This window comes from Pollicipes pollicipes, unplaced genomic scaffold (assembly GCF_011947565.3).
Source record: "Pollicipes pollicipes isolate AB1234 unplaced genomic scaffold, Ppol_2.1 Scaffold_7262;HRSCAF=8765_pilon_pilon_pilon, whole genome shotgun sequence".
Lineage (NCBI taxonomy): Eukaryota > Metazoa > Arthropoda > Thecostraca > Pollicipedomorpha > Pollicipedidae > Pollicipes > Pollicipes pollicipes.
The window spans coordinates 20,802,827-20,829,849 of record NW_023597055.1 but is presented as its reverse complement, the minus strand read 5'-3'; the positions used below and the strand labels follow the sequence as shown (position 1 = coordinate 20,829,849).

Here is a 27,023-nt window from a genome sequence, read left to right as displayed (position 1 = left end):
TACGGAAGAGATGGGGACTGTTAGCGTCCGGTATACGGAGAGGGGGGGCGGGGCTGTTAGCGCACGGTTGTACGGAGGTGAGGGGGCTGTTAGCATCTGGCGTACGGAGGGAGGGGAGAGGGGGGGGGGGGGGCTGTTAGCGCACGGTGTACGGAAGGGATGGGGACTGTTAGCGTCCGGTATACGGAGAGGGGGAGCGGGCTGTTAGCGCACGATGTACGGAGGGGGGAGGGCTGTTAGCGCACGATGTACGGAGGGGGAGGGCTGTATTGGCGCACTGGTGTAGGGGCTGTCACCCAGGGTCTGTCAGCACCTGTAGGTTATGGACGCCACATGACCAACGCGGTCGGTGCGTCCCAAAGCCAAAATCATCATCATCGCTGTCAGCACGTGGTGTACGTAGGGGGGGGGGGGGGGGATCGGCACGTTTCGTCACCATTCTGATAGACGGCTACACGCTTTGGGATCCCATGTACTTTTGGGATCAGAGGGCCGCACTAGATGTATAATTAAATACTAGGGATAATGTAGGAAGCCATAATTTGTCCTACATGTTTCTGCTAGATTCGAGCCCAAACTGCAAAACCTTCGCAAGGTGAATATCAGGACGGTGTCATATGGCGCATCCAGAAGGCACAAGTACGCACGCCGGAAGGCAGACAAATCCTGCGCCCAGAATTGGTCCCCAGCGCCGCGCTTCACCCAGTCGCGACGCCTCGACCCACGCCACAGCCCTCGCGGCGCGGCGGCGGCCGCGGGACTGCCGGGCTCACCGTGCTGGCGGCCTGCAGCCGGCTCAGGTCGGCGGCCGTCTCCAGCCGCACCAGCGGCCGCAGCGCTCGCTCCACGAACCGCACCATGCGCGCCGCCTCCAGAGGGCCCGAATACTGCAGACCTGCCGGCCGAGACCGACCCCAGCTGAACACCACTGACCCCAGCTGAGCACCATCGGCCGAGGACGGGGACCACTGGTCAGAGCTGGGAGATGCCGAAGAGAATTAGAAATTACCAAATAAAGTTGGGAGATAGCCAACAGTGTTGAGAAACACCAGCCACGGTTGCGAAATGATAATAAACAGTTGGGACTCGGGAGCTATCCGTGAAAGTTGAGATCTAGGCCTAAGTTGGGAGACAGCAGCTCGATTTTCGGAGACACCGAACGGATTTGGGAACCACCTGTGATGGGGACCGCTGAGTCGCGGTCGGGTCCCCGCTATGCAGGCGGGTTGGCGGAGCGGGAGTTGAGGACCACTGGTGGCCGCACAACAGCGCGGCTGGTGCTGAACAGTGCGGGCTAATGATGACTATAAACCATGGTCTGCGCCTGGCACCAAGCCACGTCAAACATCGCGACCCTGATACTGCAGACAGTTGCCAGGCCGTTGCAAACGGGAAGAAAATGACTGGACGAAAATTCAGCCTTTGGGCGTGCTGCTCGCGGCGCTCACCCGTACAGAGCACGGAAACATAGACACCCAAACACAGACAAATAACAAATACGCCAAATAACAACACTGCCAGCATGATCTAACACAGAGTCCTAGGCGACCAACACGTGGTTTATGTTTCTGCTACGGTACCCGCGGCTCTCTCCACAATCCCACGGCTTTCCTGTTGGTCGGCGTCATCAGCATCACAGGGAGATGCTACACTCACATAGATCGATGGACAGATCGATACCAATAGCCAACAGAAGTGGAGGGTAGTTACACTGGTATTGAAATATCTGCCACATCGCAATACATGTGTGAAATTGCGGGCTTGTTAACGAAACAGACCATGTTTCACAAATGCAATGATTTTTTAAAAGATCATTATCTTTCTTTTCAACGCCCGCGCGAGTACAGCACAGATATTTCACAGCCCACCGAGCGAGGCTCCACTGCTCGGAGCTCCCGCCGCACAGCCCCAGGGACGGTCGCTCCGCTCCGTCCGGGCTCTGGCAGAGACCCCAGCGCTGCGCGTGCTGGGAGTCCGGGGGCGGCGGCGCTCACCCCGGCCGTGGCGCAGGTACAGCACCAGCAGCGGGTACGCGGTCACCTTCTTCACGTCCTTGCGGCAGGAGCCGGACACGTGCCAGCAGTTGACGGCCAGCACGTCCACCTGCGGATGCGGAGCCGCAGTGACAGAGCTGACACTCGGATCATAGATTTGGATTACCTTAGAACCCTTGATGTCTAAAAATCAGGAGCTGAAGATCTTTCTTCCTCATACCATGTTTTGAGATTGGTCATGCGTTAGATACATCATGATTTTCTGGGCGGAAATGTGCAACGCGTTTACTTGCAGTTCAAGAACGGGAATGGCTATTCAGGACCTTAGCATTGCACACCCTCCCTAAGACAACAAATCGCGAAAACAAGGAATGTAGAACCAAACATGGTGTTCGGCACGAGACGTTCAAAACTTGATGTCGCCGTCCTAATTTTAACGCAACGACTACAGACGAACTCTTGGCAGTGTATGATTCCCGCCTAACCACATAACACAACCCCCAATTCGCAGCGTTTCACGCGACACTAATCAGAGCCACCTCACTCCGTTCAGGACGTCCAACATACCTTTCCATTAACATGCCCCACCCAACAGCCCCCACCCGCCTCCGCGCGTGCCACCGTCAGCCCGCTCTCCCCCGCGGGCGCACCTGGTCGGCCGTGGCGCGCGCCAGCCGCTCCAGCTGCGGCCTGGCCGTGCGGCACGCGTGGTCCCAGGGCGCGTAGAAGAAGAGCAGCGTGGCGTGGCGGCCGGCGGCGCGCCGCAGCGCCGCCGTCAGATCGCCGGTGAAGTAGTCCGTCACCGCCGAGGCCGGCCCGAAGAACGGCACCGCCGGCTGGGCCGGCACCACCGGCAGCAGCAGCGGGCTGCGACCAGGGGAGGGGGCGGGGGTCACGGACCGGAGCCGCTCCGAGACGGCGCCGGCCGGACTTTGACTGCGGCGATAGCCGGGAGCATCACGACTGCGGGCCGGTGTTCCGACTCGCAGTTGTGGCGCGCGGCTGTGGTGCAGATTTTCTCCAGGCATGGCGTGTGTCACTGAAGGATGGATTCCAGCCGGTTCTTTCATTATAATTGTCGGCAATGTTACCTGCAGCCGCATGCATTCCGCTATGATGTGGTATCCAGTGGCGGCGCACGGCGGCTAGGCTTCCGTCTCCGTAGTCCGATTTACCCAAGAGCATTGTTTATCGACATGCCCACGGCGCTATGCACGAGATTGACACCGAGATGATGGACTTCACACCGGACAGCATTCCGGGCATTCTCAAGCCGTGACTCGGTACTGCACACATCCGAAGTCGTGACCTAGTACTGCACACATCGGAAGCCATGACTTAGTATTGCACACATCCGATGACGTGACATAGTACTGCACACATCCGAAGTCGTGACTCGGTACTGCACACATCCGAAGTCGTGACTTAGTACTGCACACATCGGAAGCCATGACTTAGTATTGCACACATCCGAAGACGTGACATAGTACTGCACACATCGGAAGCCATGACTTAGTATTGCACACATCCGAAGTCGTGACCTAGTACTGCACACATCAGAAGCCATGACTTAGTATTGCACACATCCGAAGACGTGGCATGGTACTGCACACATCGGAAGCCATGACTTAGTACTGCACACATCCGAAGTCGTGACTCGGTACTGCACACATCCGAAGTCGTGACTTAGTACTGCACACATCGGAAGCCATGACTCAGCACTGCACACATTCCTAAGCCGTGACCTTACACTGTCCGCACGTCGCAGCAAAGACTGGTCCCAGCGCCATCTCGACCCCCGCCAGCAGCGGCACGGCTCTATGACACGACAGGCGGCGGCCAGCACCTCACGCAGCGCCCCTGCCGGAGGCGCGCGGCGCACACCGAGCCGGCGCGGCCGGACCACGCCCGCACTCACCCCCTGCTGACGGCGGCGTACACGGTGAAGGCGCAGCCCATGACGAAGCAGAGGCGAGCGCCGATCGCGCCGCGGCGGCCGCTCATGTCGGCGGCGGGGGCCTGGAGGCGGCGGCGCCGGTCCGCCCTGCCATCGGCCGCCGCCGCGCTACTGCCGCCCATCGTCCATGGTCAGCGCGCGCCGGCGCCGGCCCTGCCGCCGGGCAACGCGCTGGGTCAGAGGCGGGCGTCGCCACCACTGGAGCGCGGCACGAGCGCACGGGGCCGACAACGTACGCGGGACCGTTAGCGCCGCGTTCCCCAGTGCCAAACGCCGTTCACAAGCTGCAGCCTGTGACGTCACTGTGGCGTGCGTCACGACAGTTCCTGCGCCTTAGAGTGCAGCGGATTGTGTGTGACGAAATAGGCAGAGCCCAGGTGACGGCAGCGCACGTGGCTCAAGCGGCGGTGCTTCGAGATTAGAAGATTGCGAGCTCATGTCCCGTTGATGGCGGTGTGATCTCATCACAGCCAGGGCAGTCAGCTCTGGTTCTCAATGCATCATACAAGCACGCCACAAAAACCAGCCGCTCTATGGTGAGAAAGCATAGATCGGGAACACCGTGAAACTCTGCCCCCACATAAGCAGATTACTGCTTACTCCTAGGTCCTGTCAGGCACGTAACGCCATGGCAATTCCCGGGAAACATAGCCAGATTTACATCTCCTTGGAGGATAACAGCTAGAAAAAAACAAAAAGCTTGCACAGCGCACGGCTTCCGTCTACCCCGTCGCTTTCTGACTCGTATGTAGCGTATAACCAGCGAGCAGTGCAGAGCACCAACACTGGCTGGGCCGTGTCTTTGTTCGACCCTGCCCCACCCCCTGCGCTGGAGCCGGCCCTGCGCGACTGCCGGAGGGGGCCACGTGATCTGGCCTGATCCGGCCGTCCCGCGAGGCCTGCAGCGGTGGCGTCCAATGCCCGCATCAGTCCGAGCGCAAGCACTGCTGGTGTTCTTTCCACCGATTGTTTAACTCTGCTAATGCGGTTGATATAATCACAACCAGGAAGGCTACCGTTTAGGTCGGTTATCTGTCCAACCCTGTTAATGCACTTGATGTAACCCTGTTGGGGAAGCATTATTGTTTTGCCGATACCGAAACAGTGTCTTGTGTGGTTAGCGTTATCAGACCCGACCTGCTCGCTCCAGCGTTATTTCCAGTACTCACGCGCTGTGTGACAAGCGCCTCTTGCTCTGCCTCAGCGGAACGGCCCAGCGTTTAGCGCGTCGAACTCCCACGCAGAGGGTGGGGTGGGGGGGGGGGGGGGGGAAGAGTCGAATTCGGTTGCGCAATGGCTCCCAAGCGCTGATATGGCCTATACAGCCGTTGGCGCTTCGTAGAAGGGCGCGATCACATGCGTCAATTCCCCTAAAATAAACAAAAAAACTTCCACTGGATTTCCGCACGGAGCAACTGTGCCCCTGGCGGTATGAATAGGATGCATACACTATCTGCACGAGAAGCTTGTACCTCCACTGACCTCCTCTAATTGGGCCCCTGTTCGCGACTATATACGGCTGGTTTACGACTCACTGAGCAGCTTATTACATGTGATGTTGCACGCCATACGCATCAACCTGGCAGGAAGAGCGCGAACTACGGGGATCGGAAGTTCCAATCCCCGTGGTGGGTTCCCATTCGGAACCCACTCCTCGTGTCCGAGACGCGTAGTGAAACCACTTGCACCGACATGATTTATATAGGGAATTACTCAGCTTGTCCTATTTCCCTGAGCCATGCCATCATGCCTGAATTTTCAGGGTGCCATTTCCACAAATATCGATCTGATCTTGATAACACTTAACATGCGCTCGGGTCGGGGTCAATTTGACCACCAAAGGTATTTCCGCAATGTTTTTCAAATGCCGCGGCGCAACCGTGCCAAATTTTGTATAGCTGTAGACAGTTGAATAGAGGATCGTTTGGTACCTAAAATGTAAAAAACCTTGTAAGGTCGTTGGCCCACAGCAGGTCAAAGTCAGGCTACGGATTCATCGAAATCCATTTCTAGGGAATTGTTCAATCTGATGTAACAACGGAGTACTAGACGTAGTTACACATGCCTGATATACTTTCTAAAGCAACAAAACAATTGAACAAATCAACTCCGTTGAACTAGGGTCCGGTGTAAAGGTCATACCAAGGTCAAACCAATCTGTTTTATTGCTCTAGGGCTTGCTGTATGAGGCAGTTTCTGGCATCCACTTCGAATTTAGTGATAACATGAGCCCCATTATACATCTTCCAAGGGCTTCTTAAAGGTCAGAATAGGTTACTGACCTAAAATAACCCAGGTCAACATTTTGCAAAAACTCAAAGCAGTCTCATATGACTTTGGTTACCATGACCTTCAAAAAGTAAAACATAATTACTGACCTTAAATAGCATGTGAGCTTCTGCTTACCACAAGTATCTAGGTTCTTAGGGCACTAAGACGTGCAGGACAAAGGAGATAAATGTTACAAGAGCCAATACAAAAGCTATAGGATGTTGCCATGTGATACAATCTCAGCCTCACATTGAGCATGAGACAGCAAGTTGGTGTTACATGGGTTATCCTGGTCCGAAGCTGGTTAATCACACAAAGGCATAATATGAGGCGGTCAGGACTTCCAGCAGGTGACAGATGGAATGTGTTGTAGTTTGGTCTAACATTATGGTGTGGTATGATGTAGTTTGCTCTAGCATAGATGGTCGATGTTCTAGTTTGGTCTAACATCTACCACCTCTGCGTGAGGCTGACAGTGTCAAACCCCAATGAGAACATATCACTGGTGTAACAAGTGGTGTGAAATGCAGTCCTGTATGTGATGTTGAGCCACCTATAAGCCAGACCATAAAACTACATGCTATAATGAACATGTCTGGCATAGCAGGAACATGACACTGGCAATGTCAGCTTACTTAAGCTATAAATCCAAAACCTCTAAGCTCAACCCAGGTTTGGTGTACAGCCACCAATAATTGATCTGCATGAATAACTGATGTTTCAAGACATCATGATGCTGCCAACACAAATGAAAGCAGGAAATGATCATAACACTTTCTCAACTACATAATTTTAAATTTAAATGCAAATTTTGACCCAAGTCCACATCACACATCCTCCAGGTTCAATGCCAGAGTTTGAAAAATCATCCACAACCAGTGTGCATGTGGCAATTGCGAGCTATGCCTTGAGCTCATGTACACTAGCTCAGCCCCAGCTAAATGCTAAGCACTGTCAAACTATGTTAAAATCAAAAATACTTTCACAGCATCTTAGCTCAAATATACCATTGAAATATAACTTATCGAAACACAACACTCTACAGGTATACATGGATGGTGAATGTATCAAGATCTGAACACTAATTAAGCATGCACATGCACTACAATTGTTGACACAATGGTGCTGCTATACCTGGTATAATGGTATGCAAGACTCCTGTCAGAACAAATTACCTCAAACAGTTCATAAAAATTGTTGTCATTGTCACCAGAAAGACATATACCGGTCAGAACACACGTAAGCCGGTACTAGATACAATCTGGCCTGCTTAACACGCCATTCGCATCGTGTAAGAAGCCTACAGACCCGGCTTAAGCCCATACTACATTCAACCCCACCTTACCTAAATTCGCAGACTGCGGACAATGGGCAACCCGGAAGGATGTTTGCCAATCATTGAACGCTAAAGAGATGCATAAAATATATTTAGACTAATGCGAAATCCGGCAAAACAACTGAATCCAAAACGCCCCCATCAATAACCAATCCATAAATGCCAGCATCTGTAGCCAATCAGCGCATTTGCCCCCACCATGAGTACAAATATGACGCGTGTTTGCGCCACGCTGTCAAGGTTGTAAAGACAGTCAGCTGATTACATGACGTGTGGTGTTGGTCGTAATAGTACGTAGCATTTGAACTGAAAAATCCTGCATTTACTCACCGTATCAGTTCTATTTCCGCAAAGCGTTGCAATGGATCAGGTTGATAGCAGATGTTGTGCAAAAGGAACGGAAAAATTATATTGGCCTATTTATTTCTTCCCCATCCTTGAACCGCATGTACACAAGTTTACTTACAGCAAGAAACAAAACAAAACAAAACATAAATGAACCATGCGGGACAGAACGAAACCCGATGAAACCAGGCGGGACCAAACGGGACCAGCCAGAGCCGAAAGGAGTGAAACGCGATAGGGCGGGAAAAGATGGGTCTAGGGGGCTAAACGCGATCGGACGGGACAGGCCTCGTCCGCACGGGAAAAGACGAGATTGAACGGAACCGGACATGGTGTGGACAAGGGTCTGTCCAGGCCAAGACTGGACATGCCCGGGTGCTTCCGTCTTGTTCCATTCAGCTTCTTCCAGTCTCATCCAGTCCCACCCGGTACTGGCTGGTTTGGTCTGTCTGATCTTGTTCGATCCCATCCACTCCTGCCCGGCCTCATTCAGCCCCGTCCAACCCCATCCCGTCCGTCCATTTCCGTCTGGTTCCGTCCTATCATGTCCGTTGCTGGTCCAGGCACATCGACCTCGTCTTCTCCGATGTCGTCCAGTTATGCGCCGTCCGGTGCTGTCTGGTCCCGTCTGGTCCCGTCCGGTTCCGTCCGGTTCTCTCCGGAGTTGTCTGGTCCGGCCCCGTCACTTAGGTGCAGTGTAGTCTCGTTCGGCTCCTCTTAGTCCCGCCTGAACCCGCGTGCTCACGGCCACTCTCGTCTGATACCGCTCGATCCCGTTCGGCTCCTTTCGGCTCCACTCGGTCCCGTCCGGTCCCACTCGGTCCCGTCCGGTCGCATCCAGTTCCGCAAGGTCCCGGACGCTTTGCGACGCTGTCTAGACTCGTCCAGTCCTGCCCGCTTCCTTCTGGTTTCTTTTGAAGTCCTCCGGTTCCGTGCGGTTCCGTCTGGTCCCGCCTAGTCCAGCTGTTCCGGTGTGGTCCTGTCTTGTCCCGTCCCATCCCGTTTATTCCAGTCCGGTACCCATTTGGTCTTGTCTGGCCTCGTTATTCCCGTCTCGTACTTAACTGATCGCACCCCTGTGTGCAAGTAACAGTTTGGTATGGAATTCCTCAAGTCGGCACAGAACGCCCAGTTCTGATTCAAAATACTCCACATGATGCTTCCTTTTCAAAAAGTTCATATTCACTGGTTTCACGTCGCGCCGCTCAATCACTCGCACCACGCGATCTTCGAAAAGGCTTTCGAAGCCCGTTTGCGTATTGTTCGCGAACAAAATTGAATACAACCAAATACCCATGAATATTTACCTCCGCGTACTACAGGCACGCAACTTTAGCGTATACCCTAAGCCGGCACACTCAGGGCACATTCAACCAACAGCGGTCGACGACTCCGACCTATCGCCTCTGAGATCTTTTCCACACAGATGCGCGGGAGACCTTTCAGGACTCCGCCTGGGAGCGGCATCCCGACTCTAGTCCACGCTAGCGGCGCCCTGAAGGTAAACAATTGAGATTCAGCACCGAGTGGCGGTGCCCACTGGTCACCGTCGCAACCGACAAAGCCAAGCTAACACTGCGGCAACAGGCTAGCATGGGTGTGCAACAGGCATAGCATGGGTGTGTCTTCAAACGAGTGAATCTCTTGGAATCAACTGAGACAAAGTTTTTCCTTGAAATATGAATTAATAATAAACTTCCGAGCCCGTCGTACCACACCAATGTCCATATTCTCGCCGCGAGAGCAGCTTTTCTTCGATAGGCCAATATATTCATAATCGATACTAGCGCCACCTGCTTTAGGCGCTTGGATCACCCTCCAACAAGCCTCAATCTTGTTACTTTCCAAACTATTGACACCTGGTTGTTTATGCATGAAAAAGAACATCAGCAAAACATTGCCAAATATACATTAAGTTGACCTTTTAGTAAAAATACATATTTTCTTCTGTAAAACCCAACACTTGCGATTATGAGAGGCTCCAGCAGACCAGGGTAGGTTCAAGGCTGCTATTGCTTAAGTATCATTGTGATGTTGATTTGCAGATTATCTTCAAGATTTTCAAGACTGCGAAGGCAGAAGTCTAGGAACTGTGGACTAACGAGAAGATCCTTGTCGATGATCCACAGTATGTGACAAAAGTGGCCAAGAGGTATTGATATGATCCATACAGAGCTATTAGCAAGAAATCAAAGAAATAAAAAGAGGGACACAACAACGCCGCCACCGTGCAAGGCAGCACGCCTCCTGATGTCGCGAAATGCGAGTGCAAGTTCCGGCGCAGCTCCACGTACCCAAATGCCTATGCAGTGCAGCAAGAGGAGCTTGCCTTCTTGAAGGACCGGTGCAGGCACCGGAAGCTAATCCTGGGCTCATATAACCGGGCTACGACCGTGACTAGGGAGGCTCGCGAGGTGCGGAGGATGGCCAGACGACTCCAGGGGCGTCGTGGCTTGGCTGCCAGTGAAGCGCTGTCCGCTGCTGAACCTGAGTCACCTCCCCCCCCCCCCCCCCATCCGGCTGCTAGTACTGAACTCCAGCCCGCGCCGAGGCCAAGTGCTCTGCGCTGGAGAGTCATCGAGAGCACGGATTCTGACACGGGTCCGTGCATGGTGGGAGGAGGCAACAACTCCGATTGCCCGTTCCTGGTGAGATCGCTGCCACTGCAGTTGGTAACGTTAACGATCTGACTAACATCGCTCCGACAGTTGGCAACCACGGTGGTTCGAACCGGATCGCTGCTGCTATCACCAACGCCTTCCATCAAGACAGCACAGGCGGACTGGCTGCTTTAAATTAAATGTCATAGATTCCAAGAAGATTTGGCGCACAAGAGACAGAGCGAGAAAAGAAACGGCTCATCAAAATGCTGAATCGATCCATGAGTCAGGTTTGGCCATCCTCTACTTCGACGACCGCGAAGACAGAACCTGTATGAGCCTCACACATCCACGCGAATGCCGTCGAAAAACACGCGGTTGTCATCGCTGAGCCCGGCAGCCGCTACGTAACTGACTTCACGTACCAAGTCCGGCCGCACCCTGTACTTGCTTGATGAGCTACACTGTGTGAGCCTGCAGTGCGACGGTCACGTCAATGTGCCCGGCCGCGATGGCCCGACCGTTGACACCGGGACAACAGACGACGTGTTCCGGCTGTTTGAACTGGCCATCGAGTCACCAGTGCTCTGGTTCATCTGCCGGCTGCACGGCGACGAGATGAACCCTCGCCATCTGTTGCTGGGCTTGGACGGCACGACCGCGGGATCGATTTTTTCTGAACCCATCGGCAAGACTCGCACCGGAGAGATCTGAGAGAGGGACGTTGTGGCATTCAAGCTTATGTCGGGCACGTGCCAAACCTGCCGGTTGACCTGATTCAGCAGCTGAGCACCAAGTAGCAGCTGCTGTGGCTTCGGGCCTACGGGGGTCAAAACGGCTCTGTCCGAACCGCGACAGCCCGGCGGCGAACCGGGCCATTGAAGCATCCCAGGTAAACATGAAAACGCATTATCTTCAAATTTATAGCAACGAATGCATAAACTTCATCACGCATCATTTGGTGTTTCATGTCCTTACTGTTGGGCATTTCTCATTACCACACGCTGTGCCATAGCATGTCGAATCATTTGCTCGTTGGCTCATGCTTACCAGTATACATGCTGATAGGTATTCCGTTACATTTCAGGACTCTAAATATGGGCATACTTACATACATTAAAGAGGCGAAACAATTCTCCTATGACCCAATGGTCCAATCGTAACGTATTGTTCTAATCCGTCCGCTTTTGTTTTCAGAAAGTTGGCAGCCCCTTCAAATGCGTTCGCCGCATGTGGTCGTAACAGCAGGCCACGGCAAGGCGGCCGCCGCCGTCGCCACCGCCACCACATCATTCCCTCCGCCCGCTGTCCGGATGCAGGACAGTCCTTCGAAAGAGGGCAGACCGGAGGGCGGGCCGCTTGACCAGCACTCGACGCTCCCACTCGACATCTGGGCCCGTGTATCGAATACGGAGGCTCGGCCAGGAGCAACATGTGCATGGGATCACCCCCCCACCCCCCCTCCCCCTCCACGCTCTCGTTGGAGGTCGCAGATCTTGCCACATGTACTAAGTTGTACACCAGACAATACATTTTGACTCATTTGCTACGCATGGTTTGTTTGCAGCACGTGATTTGTCTTAAGGAAGTGAAAGCCTGAAGCAGTAATAACCAACGTACTCGTACGAGTTCATACGCAACAACATATAGTTTCTGCCACATGGCAACAAGTCGGGCAATGCCTGACTCGCATATCACACCTTAGATCGAGACGTTTTCGTACGACGGCTTAAGGAGCGCTCGGTAGCATCGTTTCCATGCGCGAAGCTCTTTTACACCGCTTGCCGCCCGTGGTTGGGCGTTACCTACGACAGCCGATGCCGCCCAGCACACAGTAGATGCAACGCCGGGCGTCGATTGACAGATATGCTCTGATCGGCTCACGCGTCACGAATTTAAGTTTTTAGGAAGAACTTTTGCTATGCCGTGTATTTTTGAGCTCCGGTGCAAAAAATATTCGTCCCACTTGCTTTTAATACTGACGACACACCCTAAATTGAACACAGTATTTTTTATTTCACGGAGTAGCAAATGCGGAGCTGTGGCCACAATACCCAGAAGCGTGCGCGGGCGTCGAATTGCAAACGGAGCCGTACGAGTGGCGCTCTTCCCAAAACGCAGAACGGCAATACGAGAACGTCATAGCGACGATGAGTGGCTCGCACGCCACATGAGGTTTAATGCTCACGAAGGCGGACGGTGTTCGCGGACTGCAGCACAGGTGAATCTCCTTACCGCCCGTCACATGCTCGTGTCACGAAGCAACGTGGCAAAACACAGGCGTGGGGCCTTCAACGCGCGCGCGGGGCCATCAAATACTGAGAGGCAGTAATAAGTAGCATTAACAGCAGCGTGCTGTCGAGACCTTGACGTGCAAAAACATATCGCCTCAACGCAGCGCCGGCTAAAATATTTCTTTACAACAGCTGCCACAATCCGGGCCACTAATGGCGCACCAGCAACAACCAGTTCACGTACAAAACACTGCTCCTGACACCATTCCGAAAAGCTACGCAACTCGCGCAGCGCGCTTTAAAACTGTGGCACATTTCCTTGCTGAGTTACATCCTCCAATGTTCCAAAGTTTCTTCAAAATACATAAATAGATGTAAGGAGCGAGATGGCGTAAGGCGCGCCAACAGCATGCAGTGCGCCGCTGGCACCATCGATTTAACATCCTTCCAATAATTCCTTTCGCGCGATCACTACAGACAAGCGACGACTCCCGGCTCTACACCAAGCCCCGTCTCCCAGCTTCCAGGCTATTGCTAAATGAGCATCGCCCGGTAGCATTTGGGGCTGGCACACCCTAACAACAGATTAAGAAACAATTAACACAAGCTGGCGCGAGAGATGCCAAACAAAGCCGGCATAACATAAAGGTGCAGACACCAGGTTGCTGCATGGCATACGGCTGCGCTGTAACATCACGGCCAACGTCCGTGAGGCCGTACGTCATACTGGCACGCTGAGAGCCGCGGGGTGAGACAGCGACTTTCTGCTGGAGATATTCTCCAACCATGGTGCGCAGCCCGCTCTTTCAGACCGATTGTTGACAACGGGACGCCGTCGGCAGCTAGAGTATAGGCGTAGTACCACTGTTCGGTTCTAGTCTAGGAGTGGCACGGTGTAAACAATACAGTGGTCGGTTCTTAACTACGAGTGCCACAACAAACGAGAGCGCATGGGCGCGCCCAACCCGTTTAAAGTAATACAGAACGCTCGCGGCTGCAGCGTATTAGCCTAGCCAAGCCATGCACCTCATCCATTCCCCATCCAAACAAGCCACCCACGCTGCTTGTTCGCAAGCGTCCTTATCACATCCCGTCTCAGGCATGACACACATCTCCATGCCGCCGAGTGCCCGGCTCTGCATGCTCCATGCCGCCGAGTGTCCGACCCTGCACGCCCTACGCCGCCGAGTGTCCGGTCCTGCACGCTCCACGCCGCGAAAAGCCGACCCCACAATCCACAACAAAAACTTTGAACTAATCATACGCTTTCAACGCAGGGTCCGCCTTGAAGCCGTCAGGTCTGCTACCGCGGCTGACACCACAGTGCGTCGTATACGCTTACAGCGACACGATTGTAGCTCCACCCGACACGAAAACACGGAAACAAATTATAAGGAACCAGACACGTGCCTGGACTACGAAGCGGACGCCAGAGCACGTGAGGTCCAGCATAGGCGGACCTCACGCGATCCGGGATCAGCCCTGGAGCCCAGGCTGTGGAGTCCAGGCTGTGGAGTCCAGGCTGTGGAGTCCAGGATGTAGTGTCCGGGCTGCAGAGTACAAGCCGTAGAGTCCAGGCTGGAGACTCCAGGCTATTTAGTCCGGGCTGTGGAGTCCAAGCTACAGAGTTCGGGCTGCAGAGTCCGGGCTGTAGAGTCCAAGCTACAGAGTTCGGGCTGCAGAGTTCGGGCTGTAGAGTCCAGGCTATAGAGTCCAGGCTGTAGAGTCCAGGCTCCAGAGTCCGGGTTGTAGAGTCCAAGCTGCTGAGTCCGGGCTATAGAGTTCAGGTAGGCAGGCTGTAAGGTCTGCTGCCTGCTGACGAGTACCGTCACCTGCCCGGCCCGCCCGCTGCTCGTGTGTGGGGCGACGGGCGTGGCTACGGTGCTCTGCCGGAAGCCACGCCAGTGCCCGCCCTCCGGTCGCGTGGGCCCCCGCCGGCGAAGTGTGCACTGGCCGGCTCCTCACAAATCACTGTCCCAGCGCTCAGTCTGGAGTTCGTCTGGCTTCGGTGGCGCCGGCAGACCGCAAGCCGCAGATAGAATACAGGCGACGCGAAGCCGAGAGCGACTGTTGTCTCTGAGCGGGAAGTGGCCGCTGTTTCCGTTCACCACCGTGTCATGCGCAGAGAAGCACGATTGTAAGCTGTCCAGCCCCCTGCGGTGGCGCGCGGGCTGCAAGTCCCAATGATACCCCCCCCCCACCCCCCACCCTTCCCGCCAAAGGTCGCGATGGGTTGGCGGGCTTTTTGTCTAGAGATTCAATGCTCCAGGCTCCGATGAGCACGGGCCCGAGAATTTGGGGCTCCGAGGACTTCGGGCACCGAGGGCTCATACGTCTGGCCTCTAGGCTGCGAGGACTCCACGTTTTCGGAGCTACACCCCTAGAACTTCATGCTTCAGGCTCAAAGCCCGAAAAAAAACGGTGCTCTCCGTTTGTAACATTCTGCAGTTGCGAGACTCCGACCGCTCAGGTCCCCAGGCTCTAAGCTTCGAGGACACCAGCAAACCCGCTGTAAACGAGCAGCAGCAGAAGCGACAGCAGCGGCAGCAGCTTCTCCTGCACCGACCCGCTACTCGCGCTCGAGAACAGCAGTTTTCCGACCTGCTTGCAGTTCCACTGGAACACGCGGACGTTGTCGACGCCCACGCTCGTGCCGCCCCCCTCCGTGATGGCCTCGAACGTCAGCCGGTTGCCGCCAGGCGGCAGCGTCAGCGTCGCCGTCGTCCAGTCCGTCCTGCTCTTGGTCTGCCACAGGACCACCTCATCGTCGTCGATGACGGTTAGCGTGGCGTTACCGCCGGCGCCGCCGCCGAGGCGCACGTCGACCGCCACGCAGCCCTCGGCCGGCACGAACATGCAGGGGGTCTCCAGGCGCGCCACCTGACGGCGTCCGTCGCCGCTGCCGCGGACCTCGGCCGCGTAGCCTCGGCCAGCCGCGCTCACGCGCTCCCAGCCGGACGAGCGGCCCGACAGGGTGAGCGTCGGCGCGTGCCGGTAGTCGCACCAGCCGGCGTCGAAGTCGCAGCTGTGCACGTACGCCGCCGCAATGGTCACCTGTGTCGTGATGGGCACGCAAGTCGGCACGTTCTGCCACCTGGCGCCGTCGCAGGTGGCGAAGGCGTTGGCCTTCTTGTCGGCCTTCGTGTCAGCATTCTTGATGAAGTAGCCGACGTCACAGCGGTAGAAGGCCTTGCCGTGCGGTGACAGGTCGCTGGTGAAGAGCAAGTGACCGTTGGCCACCGTCGGCGGCGGCTTGCACTCCCGCACCTCCATGCAGTTGAGGCTCACGCTGTCGAAGCGGCAGCGGCAGAGGTACGCCGCCGGGTCGTCGGGCGCCGGCAGGCACGTGCCGCCGTTCTTGCACGGGTTCGTCGCGCACGGGTCGCCGCCCTCACCGCCGGGGGCTGGGATAGGCTCGCACTGGACGCTCCTGCCGGGCGCGTCCGTCTCCTGGCCAGCGGCGTCGACGGCGCGCCAGCCGCGCACGAACTCCAGCCGCTCCGCCGGCGTCGACGACACGAGGCTGCCCTGTCCCGGCAGAACGCTGGTCAGCCGCCAGCGGCCGTCGGCGCCCACAGACAGCTTCTCCGTGAGCGAGGTGTACTGGCGCCGACCGTTGACGTAGGTCGACGACGGTGTCAGCACGTCGAACGAGTCGCCGCCCGCCGGCCCTGTCACGCGCCACCGGTCCGTCGAGCACTGGCCAAAGTGTTTCGGCACGCAGCTGACGTTGAGCGTCGCCAGCGGCGAGCGGCCCTCGTCGCAGTCGCGCACGAGCCACGCGCCGGCGCCGGCGCTCCAAGGCTCGTCCTCGAACTCACCCGTGGCCAGGATGTTGCCCGACTCCGGCCACGCCTCGTAGGCGTGCTGCACGCGCTCCGGCTTCTTGTCGTCGGGCAGGGTGGCGACGACCCAGCGCTTGACGGCGGCCGCGGTGGGCTCCCGCAGCAGGAACTGGTCAGGCCGTCCGATGTGCCGGTACGCCACCAGCGACACGTTGTTCGGCTCAAGTACGTACGTGCCCAGAGCGGAAATCACCTGCAGCTGGTACGGCGAGGTGGTGGCTGGATTCAGGTCGCCGAAGTAGAGCGTGTCGGAGTCACACGTGCCTGAAACGGGCCGCCGGGTGTGAGAGTGGCGCTGCCCGACCGTTGGGAGGGCAGCAACATGGGGCAGAACCGATGGCAACGGCATTGCTGGAACATATAAATCAATACAAAGATATATAAATACATATACACATACACACATCCCCGTATATATATATATATATATATATATATATATATATATTATACCGCTATCCACACACGTGTTCCGTGACACACACACACACACACACACATATATATATATATATATATATATATATATATATATATATATAGATATAGATATAGATATATAGATATATAGATATATAGATATATAGATATATACATTCAATCATATATCCTGATCTCAATGATGAGAATGTCCTGTCCACTGATGCGCGGGCCGACGCAGACTTGGGTCCCACTCGGACGCCGCGATATTTCACGCCGTCAGTGCCGAGGACATTTTCGGGAACGGAAGCTGCCGGCTCACACCGCGGTTGCGGACAGCTATAGCCGCGCTCAGCACTGTTACGGCGAGAGTGAGCGCGAGCATCCGCGAATCAGGGGTCATTGCCAGCGTTTATCCATGCCGTGTCCATGCCGCGTGATTTCCACTGGGAATGGAACATTCGCTTACTGCGGGCCTCGGGCACGGTGGCCGGATCCCGACGTAACAGCATGTCCGCAGCAAGTAAAATGACCTCGCCAAAAGTCCCGCGGAGGCATGAGCGACCTTGAGCGACCTTGAGCGACCTTGGGGTCCGTGCCAGAGCCGGCAGCGCACGTCAATAAACACGCTCCGGCACGGCACGACGAATGACACCAGTCATGGTGGAAATTCGCCGAGCCGGACGAGGGTCGGAGATTTTACTGAAGGTCGGCTCCACCCGACTCGTATTACTTTACGGGGCCTTGAGGTATTCCAGCGACAATAAACCACACGGTTTTCCGGTCTGGTCTGACTTTGATGGACTGATGGAACTCTATGTGCTGGGCTGAACTTTGAAGATTCACTGATTAGCCCGTAGGTGCAACCATTGAACTTTCCTGAAAATTAATTCGCGGCTATGGTCAGATTAGGACTAAGGTGGCCAGCAGTTCAGCAAGGGCGCTATCAGATCAGAAACGGAGAGTGCCAGGTATCGTGTGTGTTTGTGTGTGTGTCGATGTGGAAGGCATGAGCGTGGTGTCGTTCGAACAGTGTCCGTGTATCAAGGGTATCTCGATAGGAAAACTTCAAGTTCCCATATCCGTATGGTACTTCCTTGCGCCCAGAACTGCTACAAACCAGCACCCCTTGTAGTACCATCGTGCCAGGAGTGGGTGCTCCGTGGCTGCCGTGCTAGTGAGCAGGCATTCAGTAAGACCAATACCATTAGGTGCGAGCAATGCCCGTATCATTGCGCTGGAATACATAGCAACTCAACCCTGCGAACCGCACTTGGGAACCGAGCCAGATATCAGATCAGCACTCTGCGGCCGGACAGAGGGCTGAGAGGTACCGGCGGGAGCAGGTGTGAGCCCGGGGTTTCCCCGATTCCATAGGCAACCCAGGACAGAGGGTTGAGCGGTGCCGGCAGGAGCAGGGCTGATCCCGGGGTTTCCCCGATTCCACCGGCAGCACAGGACAGCGGGCTGGAGGGTACCGACAAGAGCAGGTGTGATCCCGGGGTTTCCCCGAGTCCACCGGCAGCCCAGGGCAGCGGGCTGGAGAGTATCGACAGGAGCAGGTGTGAGCCCGGGGTTTCCCCAAGTCCACCGGCAGCCCAGGGCAGCGGGCTGGAGGGCATCGACAGGAGCAGGTGTGATCCCGGGGTTTCCCTGAGTCCACCGGCAGCCCAGGGCAGCGGGCTGGAGGGCATCGACAAGAGCAGGTGTGAGCCCGGGGTTTCCCCGATTCCACCAGCAGCCTAGGACAGCGGGCTGGAGGGTATCGACAGGAGCAGGTGTGAACCCGGGGTTTCCCCCATTTCATATGCAACCTGGGAAATCATCGACGGGAGCCGAAAAGTCCCAAACGTGTCCTGGACGTTGAAGCTCTCATTGTCACCTGGACAATTAACTGCTACTTAACTTCACCAGTCTCAGAGTCTTCAAATTATGTCATATGTCACATCCATGTGATCTTTACACTGCATTCATATTTGGGGGCGCCTATATTTTGCAGTTGGAGGGGAGTCGGTCCACCAAACAAAAACAGTATTGCCTTCTAGGGCACACCCGCGAAAATCAGTTGCATCAGATTCTGCTTTATATCTCTTCCACAACGGCAGGCATTTGCTCAATACGCTGTAGGAACTAATTCTGCGAAGTTCTGGCTTTGACATAAGCCCTTAGAAACCAGCGCTTTTTCAGCCGTGACAGTACTGATTGTACTACTCTCGATCTAGCCGAACCGTGGCTAGTGCTACATGCGACACAGAGTGTAACATGGACAAGTGTTACATGGTTACATGAGCGCACATGTCAGCCATGAAAAGATACACTCGTCCGACATTCCCGCGCCCTTCCTAGCTCATAAGTGCATGAAGCGGGACATTTTCAGCCACACCGTTCTTTACATGCTTTAATCGGATGACATTGATGCTATTGACGCTCAGTATTACCGGCCAGGGGTCTCTTCCAGGCGTCAAATATTGAAGCGACGCGACACACGTATGATAATCCGCGGTGGGCGACCGACGCCGAATGCGTCATGCAATCGATATTTTGTTTCAGTAACTCGACGCAAGGTGGCAGAGCGCGCTTTAAGGACAACTGTCCGGACCACGCCCGCCGTTCCTCGGCATCCATTGAACTTCGCCCGACAATATGCACAAATATCCGTGAGGAAGACGGAAGTTTTTCTGAGCTGGAAAGGGAAAGCGGTAGAAATTTTTGATTATCCCTTTGCGTCAGCCCAAGGAGGATTAATGTACCATTTTCAGTAGGTTAGCGGTTCAGACCTTACCTTGCCTGTCCCCTCCCCCCCCCCCCCCCATCACCTCCCGCGCCCTGCAAGCCCTCGACTTGATAACTTGAGCATCTATCAGCCTATGTAAAACCTACGTAAAGAAAACGGCAGCAGACAGACCAAAAGCTCCCTCCTTCCCCCAAAAAAGAACAAAAAAGCAGACCAAAAGCCCCCCTCTCCCCAAAAAAGCAAAAAACAAAAAAAACAAACTGGCAGCCCATTCGATCGGGTTCACTTCCAGCCGACCGCCCAAGTGAAATCGTGCGTGATCACAAATTAATGAGCCAAGGCCACCCCAGTCACGCGTCACGGCATATAGACCAGCAGCCGCTGTCGGGTACCACGCAGCGCTCCTGCTCTCCGCACGCCAGAGCCCGCGCGCAACAGCTGGTGTAGGGAGAGGCATCCGAAGGTCGTCGCGTCCGTGGCCGCCAGCGAGGGCGTACGTATGGACATAGCAGCCCCCGGGGGTTACCATGTGCTCCCTCTTACCACATTTATGGCATGCGTTAATGGGTACAAGATAAGACGTTGACAGTTAAAACCCCATGCAAACATGTTGAAAAGCAATATCGAGATCCAACGATGCCTTTTTACGACCCGCAAAAAACGAGATCATGTAATGCTGTTTTAGGGCGCGCAAGAAATCGTGCGCTTGTGGCACGTCAAACTCCGTTTCCAGTTAAAAAGAGTTGTACCTTCCCCCGCTCCCGAAATCCTGCGTAAGTTTCTGATCGCTAGTAACTATCTCAGATGCTCGTTCTGCACCGCATCCTCCCGCGTCGTTGGATAATGGTATGTCCAGCCATGAACAGTCTGCCGCCAAACTGAGCGACCTCTGTTCGGGAGTTCCCGGTTCGAATCCACACTCGGGTAATTTTCGCCCGTCCCACCCACACCACAGCGTGGCGGCACTAGTGCCCTTCGTACTTATACTGGCCGTTGAATCATAACATAGTATAATAGTATTGGCATATCACGGCAGCATATTAATGATTAACAATAATGTAACATGTAAATTAAATAACAATATAATAACAGCATAATCATACTGAAGATGGTGAAGCGTTACTCGCAGAGTAGCGCCACAACCGGTCTGTCCGCTCCTAACGAGGACCGAGAGGGGGGAGGGAGGAGGAGGAAGGGGGACGGGTTCCAGACGGCCGCCATTTTGCACACAATGCCGGCGCCGAGGCGGCGGTCGCAGAAGGGCCAGTCATGCTTCCGCGGGTGGAAATTCCCGGCACGGACACGCGACCCGGCGGCAGGGCAGGGCCATGACGCCGGATTAGCTGGACAGCCACGGTACCTGGGCCCGCTTTCTTAGAAAACCATTCCAGACGAGGGATACGACACGGAACATTTATCGCCTTGCAATCAGCATTTCATTTAAATAAAAGATACAGTTTAAGCCCAATAAGTTATGCCTTCTTGACTTGTTAAGCCCGACCGCAAGTTTTGTATTTCCCGTTGTCGTACCACCTGGAATTGTTGCACAATACTGTACACTCACAATGCACAAACACGGATATATATATATATATATATATATATATACATATATATATATATATATATATATCTATATCTATATCTATATCTAATATTTCGGACCGCGAAACCTATCGCATCACATCATGTTATCAATAGACCCCATTAATAATGTATCACGTTACTAATAGACCCCGAAGGACCGAACGACGCTCATGATGCATTCCAAAGCGTTGAAAAGCGCCAGAACGTTCTCGCTTGAGGCTTGACTTTTGTGCTATCAACACTGTTCTATGGAGTTTGAACTCACGGGATCTAGATCAAACCTTGTAACAAAGAAAACTCAACTCAGTTCTTCCCGAATTTTAAAGCCACCAGCCCAAGATGCCAATACATTTATCCTGGTCAGATTGCACATAACTCCAGAGATCCTTACCACATCCAACCAGCAAGTAACAAATTGCATCCCGTCATGGATTGATTCAAAACCGCCTTCAGGCTTTCTGGCCTCACACGAACCTATTTACCTTGGACAGATATTACCCCTAATAGGTATATACTTTGATCGTTTATTACATGCATTCACCGGTCACCCAACCTCTGGGTTTAGCCTCACTGACAAACTCGCTGTCAGTTTGGACAAAACAAGGATGAGGATGATATGGATTAAAACTAATGTGGTGATTGAGAGGACACAAATGATAAGGAAAAACAGATTTCACACGACAGTTTCTGCTCCGATGACTCTTTGATGTCGGCGCCAGGTGCCTTGCATGTATTTATACTACACATGCGAGAACTCAGCACTGGCGTACTGCCAACCGGTAAATCATTCGCGGAATTGAACTACATACGCATGCAATTGGATCAGATGTGTTAAGCCCCGATTGCAAGAATTTCCAAATTTGCCTCTCATGGTTTATATTTTTCCGTTCGAAATTACCCTGTATAATCAACTGTTCCTGGACCGCCTTGCTAAGCACTACATCCCATGTTATCTTCAGCAAACGCATTTAGTTTTGTCTGCCTGCGCCTGAATACCCATTCAGCATCCCTCGTCAGCAATTTCTTTTTGACAAAGGGTGCACTGGCAACCTCTAAAATTTTACTTTGATAAGAATACGTTATTCAAAACGCTCTGCTCGCGTGAAAATCTGATAACCTTGACGTTCGAGCATAGGATACAGTCCAGTGGTCGGCGGCAGCGCCAGCCGACCCCTCCCCTACCGATGCGGCCCACTCGTTGGGCCATTTAATCTTACTGGCACACACCACAATTACCCACAATCTTACTTGAAAACACTAATACAGTTAAAGTTTACAGCCTTCTAAAATATCTTGAACTTGAAATTTCATTGAAATGACTCGCATATTTTATGCCTTGGAAGACTAAGGTGCGCTTTTAATGCCACGTGGTGTAACAGCTCGCCTGCGCCTTTGTTGCACGCTATTTGTGAGGCAACTTGCCAGAGAGGCACTCCTCAATTTGTGCGAATGCAGAAGACATCGCAGCTGTGAAGTGAAATCACATTTCACCATGCAGGTGGGACCAATGCGGCTGCTGGCCGGCGCTAAGTAATGACCGGCGGGTACCTCTCGCCCTAATTGGTCTTCCCGAAGGAAGTGCACCACGTCCTGCTTCCAGGCTCCGTCGTTTGCGCTGCCCGAGCCCCTTCCCGGGGAGGGGGGGGGGAGTGGCTGGGTCACGTCTACATCCACCACTCGCACCCACAACTCGCTGCGCGTGCTGTCGGCGCCAGACCAGCACTTGCATTCTGCCTTCGAATCAGGTGTGTAGTTTCCTATTCGTTTGGAGGGAGAGGGGACTTCAGCCACCCTCTCAGCTTGGGCTCCAGTCCCTCATCTTGAAAAGAAAGTGGGGCAAATTTGGGGACAAATTAGGTTTTTTACCTATTTGAGGAGAGGTAGGTTGAGTTGTTGTTCACCTTTCGACCCCCTCTCCCCGCAACTTATTGTGCGAAATTGCGCCCTGCTTCGAACGTACTGACCAGCTTTGAAACGGCAGGGAATCAAGTTATACAAAATCGCTTGTTAAAGCATTTGATCTTTACAAAATTTCGCCTGGTCAAGCAGCTTGCACGCAAATTATAAGCGATTTACATGTCAACTCGCCACGAACTGGGCTTCAGATTGCTGAAAACGGCACAAACTTCCAATGAGGGGTTGCAAGTAACAGCTTTATCAAGAAACATGGCGGAGGCGAACGCGCTAGGCCGCCCAAATTAAAAATTAAATCGTTCAAGACTCCCTCGGCTTGCAACCCCGCTCAACAAAAGTAGCCAGGTAGGTAGTGAATCGGCTGAACGTGCAGCCATTCTGCAGGGCTCCAATGCATCCTTCGCTGTTGCCCTGCGCGGGGCGGGCCGTCCCAGGTGGGGACAGTTCCAAGCCCAGTTAGCAGATACTGGTTGCGCCATTATTGTTTACATCGCTGCTGTGTGGAGCAAGGCCGGCTTTTGAGGATCATTTACTTCAAGGATCAATCATCGCGGATGATGTTTTGGAATGCAAGTACCGTAATCACTGCATGCCTAATAACAGGGACGCGGAGCGACATCGAAAATTGTTGTGGCCTCTGTGTCAGACATGACATCGAATGTTTTTAAGAAGTTTCGAAAAGTTTCGGTAGGAATAGATCTAGCATCACATCTGCTCACAAAGGCACGGTCTGGCTTATAAGCCGCCAGCCACAATTTTATCTCAGAGATTACGAAAAGCCCTGACAAAAGGTGTGGAAACCTAGAAACCACACGCCGAAAACTTTCCAATTTTGTTTTAGAAATGCTCAGAGGAATTCTTATAAATACGGCTATCGTGCATAGCATCAAACCAGCAAAAATATAGCATCAAAGCATCATAAATAATATCATCATAAATATAGCATCATCATCATCATAAATATAGCATCAAAGCATCATAGCATCAAACCAGCATCAAACCAGCGAAATGCGTGAGACTGGAAGGCGTCAGCGTGAGAATGTGACAGCAGTTTTTCTCCGGCACGGGCAAGCACTTGCTGAGTATTGTCAAGCTGCAGCTGGGAGACTGGATCAATACCTGCCGCATGGAAACATACCAATGTGCCGGCGACCATAGCGATTGCCTGTGTACTCCACCAAGCACCATCTATACGGGGACACCGGCGCGGCCATCGCCGTGGCACGTCCACTCGACAGTATTAGTGCTGTCAGGGACAAAGGCGTGAAAGGCAGCAACATATAGTGGACGAAGTCTCCACCCTTTCACCTCCAGGCCTCTCAACATGACTTGACGTCATATCTCGCCTACGACACTTAAAGTCAGCTGACAGCAGTCACGCGAGTTCTGAGTCAGTGTGGCCCTCTGGTTCTGGGAATGATCGGACGGCGACAGCCGTGTGGCCAGCGGGCGCCGAATGGCTGTATCAATGCAACAATCATGCTATAAGCGGTGTGCTGTGAGCGACCGCATCGATTTCACCACCGGGCGCCCACAAACGTGTTTGTGGAAATCAAAACGAGGGAATGGTCTTTGCGAAGACTGTGCCACTTGCTCAATGAGGTCATGGAGTGACCTATGGGTTGCCGGGTTACTGAACCCAATGTTCCACTTTGCAATGCAACAAATCTACCATCATGCACTCAAAAGTGTGCTCTGTACGTCAGTCAGACTGCCAGAACGTCGAAATGGTCTTTAAAGAGTCGCTGGACCTTCAGCGCCCGTGGCGTGTGCTCTTCTCGATGTCGCACCGCACTGCGCATCAGCTCGTCGAAAGGCACGAGATGATCCTGACATCGATCCTGACATCGTCCAAAAGTCACACACACCGCCGCATGAACGCCCGGACGGAGGCGGCCCACCATCGCCGTCAAAACGGGAGCAGTCACCCTGAGCCTGCACATCCTCTGTGCACGTGAAAATCCCGGGGCAATCTTCCTTCCAAGTATGGATTTGGTGTCCACCAGCAATTTTCACGAAGTTCTAGCCCTGTTAAGAGGGCATATCAGTAAGTCATGATTCATATCTTCATGATCCATGCCATAACCAACGTCCTCTAATGAATCATGACCTTATCCGCGATGCATAGCCTGCTCATGATTCATGCCTTAAAGACGCGGCGTCTCTTAAGATATGCTTTCGGGGGGGGGGGGGGGGGGGGGGGCGAGTAAAAACTTGCGAAAAAAACTTTGAGCAAAAAACCTGGCGATGAACACAACTACAAAACGCTAAATTTTCCAAGATAATCATTGCTTGCTTGATAACGTCATTTAACCAGTACCCCGTCGCAACGCGAAGGTCGATTATTTTCAGCAAATTCCCAACTCATGCCGAAACGTCATGAGCGCTATTGCACGCGATAGCTATGGCATATCGCGCTAGTAGCGTGATATGTAGCACGCCTGGTCTCGTCTGTCACAAAAACCTCGCTGGCGGGCTCCCGCGAGCTTTTCACACCACAAATGCGGAGTGGTGTGGGTAACCTGAGTCCCATGTGACCACCCCGTCCGGACACTGCCTCCCTTTCACTCTCTGCGCTGGCGGCGCCTCTGTCAGAGGTCTGCGCTCAACGGAACGGGTACTGAAGCGCGCTGCCAACTCTCGCCCCCGGCGCGCCAACGCATGCGGGTGGGGAGTCCCGCCGCCCAGTCACGCGCATTCCCGGCCAGGGACGCACGAACAACGCGGAAGCGAGCTGCAAAACATGCAGCCAAACACGCTGCCCTAAATTCAACTGCATTTTAATGTACGTTGCCTAAAAAGAAACGACCAGAAATAATTATTCCACCGCCCAATTGCGACACTACCCCTGCCTCCCACTCCTCTCCCCGTTCTTAGCAGATAACATCACTGGCTCACACGAGTGGCCCTCACCTTGCACGGCGGTCACCAGCGCAGCCACGCACATAAGCAGGTGCCACATGTTGGTGTGTCTCCGCCGGCGCTCCGTTCTCCGATTCACCACCGGCCCAGCGTCGGCCGTACTCCCGGCGTTGCGGTGCGGCGCGGCCCACTATCGATCCCCGGCGCCGTGACGTCACAACACGCCACAGGTTCTGGTCGTGTTCGCAGCGAGCTCGCGCGAGCCGCGCCCGTCCGAGCCGATGACGAGGCGGAGACAGACGTGGGTCGCAGCGGTCCGCGACGCTGAGACGCCTGGCGCGGACGAGCGGAGCACGAGCTGGAAATAGTCGCGGCGGTCAGGGCCCTCCAGTCTCAAGGTCACGCGTCGCTACAGGGGCGACACCAGCACCGCGGCGGGTGGGGCTTGGGAAGCACCCCGACCACCCAGTGGTGATTTCCGCGCAGACATGTCTGCCATGCGCCTCCTGGTACTGGTTGACGGTGTGATGCATGGAATGACGTGTAGGACGTTTGAGCTTTTGATGAGCTCAAGTCGGAGAAAGCGCGGTCCCTGGAGTCGAGCGATTTTTCACGTTGCCCTCTAATCCGATAGCGGCGCGGGTTTGTTGCGAACACTCGTCCGTCCGCCGCTGAGTGAGCTAGGCACAGGGGCATTAGGACAGGGGACGTGTCCACGCCTACATGCCTGTTGATCAAGTGCCCCGACGTATGTCCTCGAACTGCTCCGGTGTATGTCCTCGAACTGCTCCGGTGTATGTCCTCGAACTGCTCTGGTGTATGTCCTCGAACTGCCTCGGTGCCGCCGCCAAGCTTTTCCTATGCCTACGTTTCGTCCTTCCTTTCGGCCAATCTACGTTTACCGGTCTAGCATCATGCAAGCGT

General features: G+C 54.2%; 2 protein-coding genes across 2 annotated transcripts; both read right to left on the bottom strand.

Moving 5' to 3' along the window:
- Positions 1 to 292: 292 nt before the first annotated feature.
- Positions 293 to 4,022, bottom strand: LOC119113549 (thioredoxin domain-containing protein 11-like). Its single transcript, XM_037237847.1, has 5 exons — positions 3,913 to 4,022; positions 2,645 to 2,861; positions 1,995 to 2,103; positions 825 to 895; positions 293 to 313 (listed from the first exon to the last, which is right to left on the bottom strand). The coding sequence occupies exons 1-5, from the start codon at positions 3,996 to 3,998 to the stop codon at positions 293 to 295; spliced, it is 504 nt and encodes a 167-aa protein (XP_037093742.1). The 5' UTR covers positions 3,999 to 4,022.
- Positions 4,023 to 15,089: 11,067 nt separating this feature from the next.
- On the bottom strand, positions 15,090 to 26,356 carry LOC119114380 (uncharacterized). Its single transcript, XM_037238574.1, has 2 exons — positions 26,151 to 26,356; positions 15,090 to 16,846 (listed from the first exon to the last, which is right to left on the bottom strand). Exons 1-2 carry the CDS (start codon positions 26,197 to 26,199, stop codon positions 15,219 to 15,221), a joined length of 1,677 nt encoding a protein of 558 aa, XP_037094469.1. The 5' UTR covers positions 26,200 to 26,356; the 3' UTR covers positions 15,090 to 15,218.
- Positions 26,357 to 27,023: the final 667 nt, after the last annotated feature.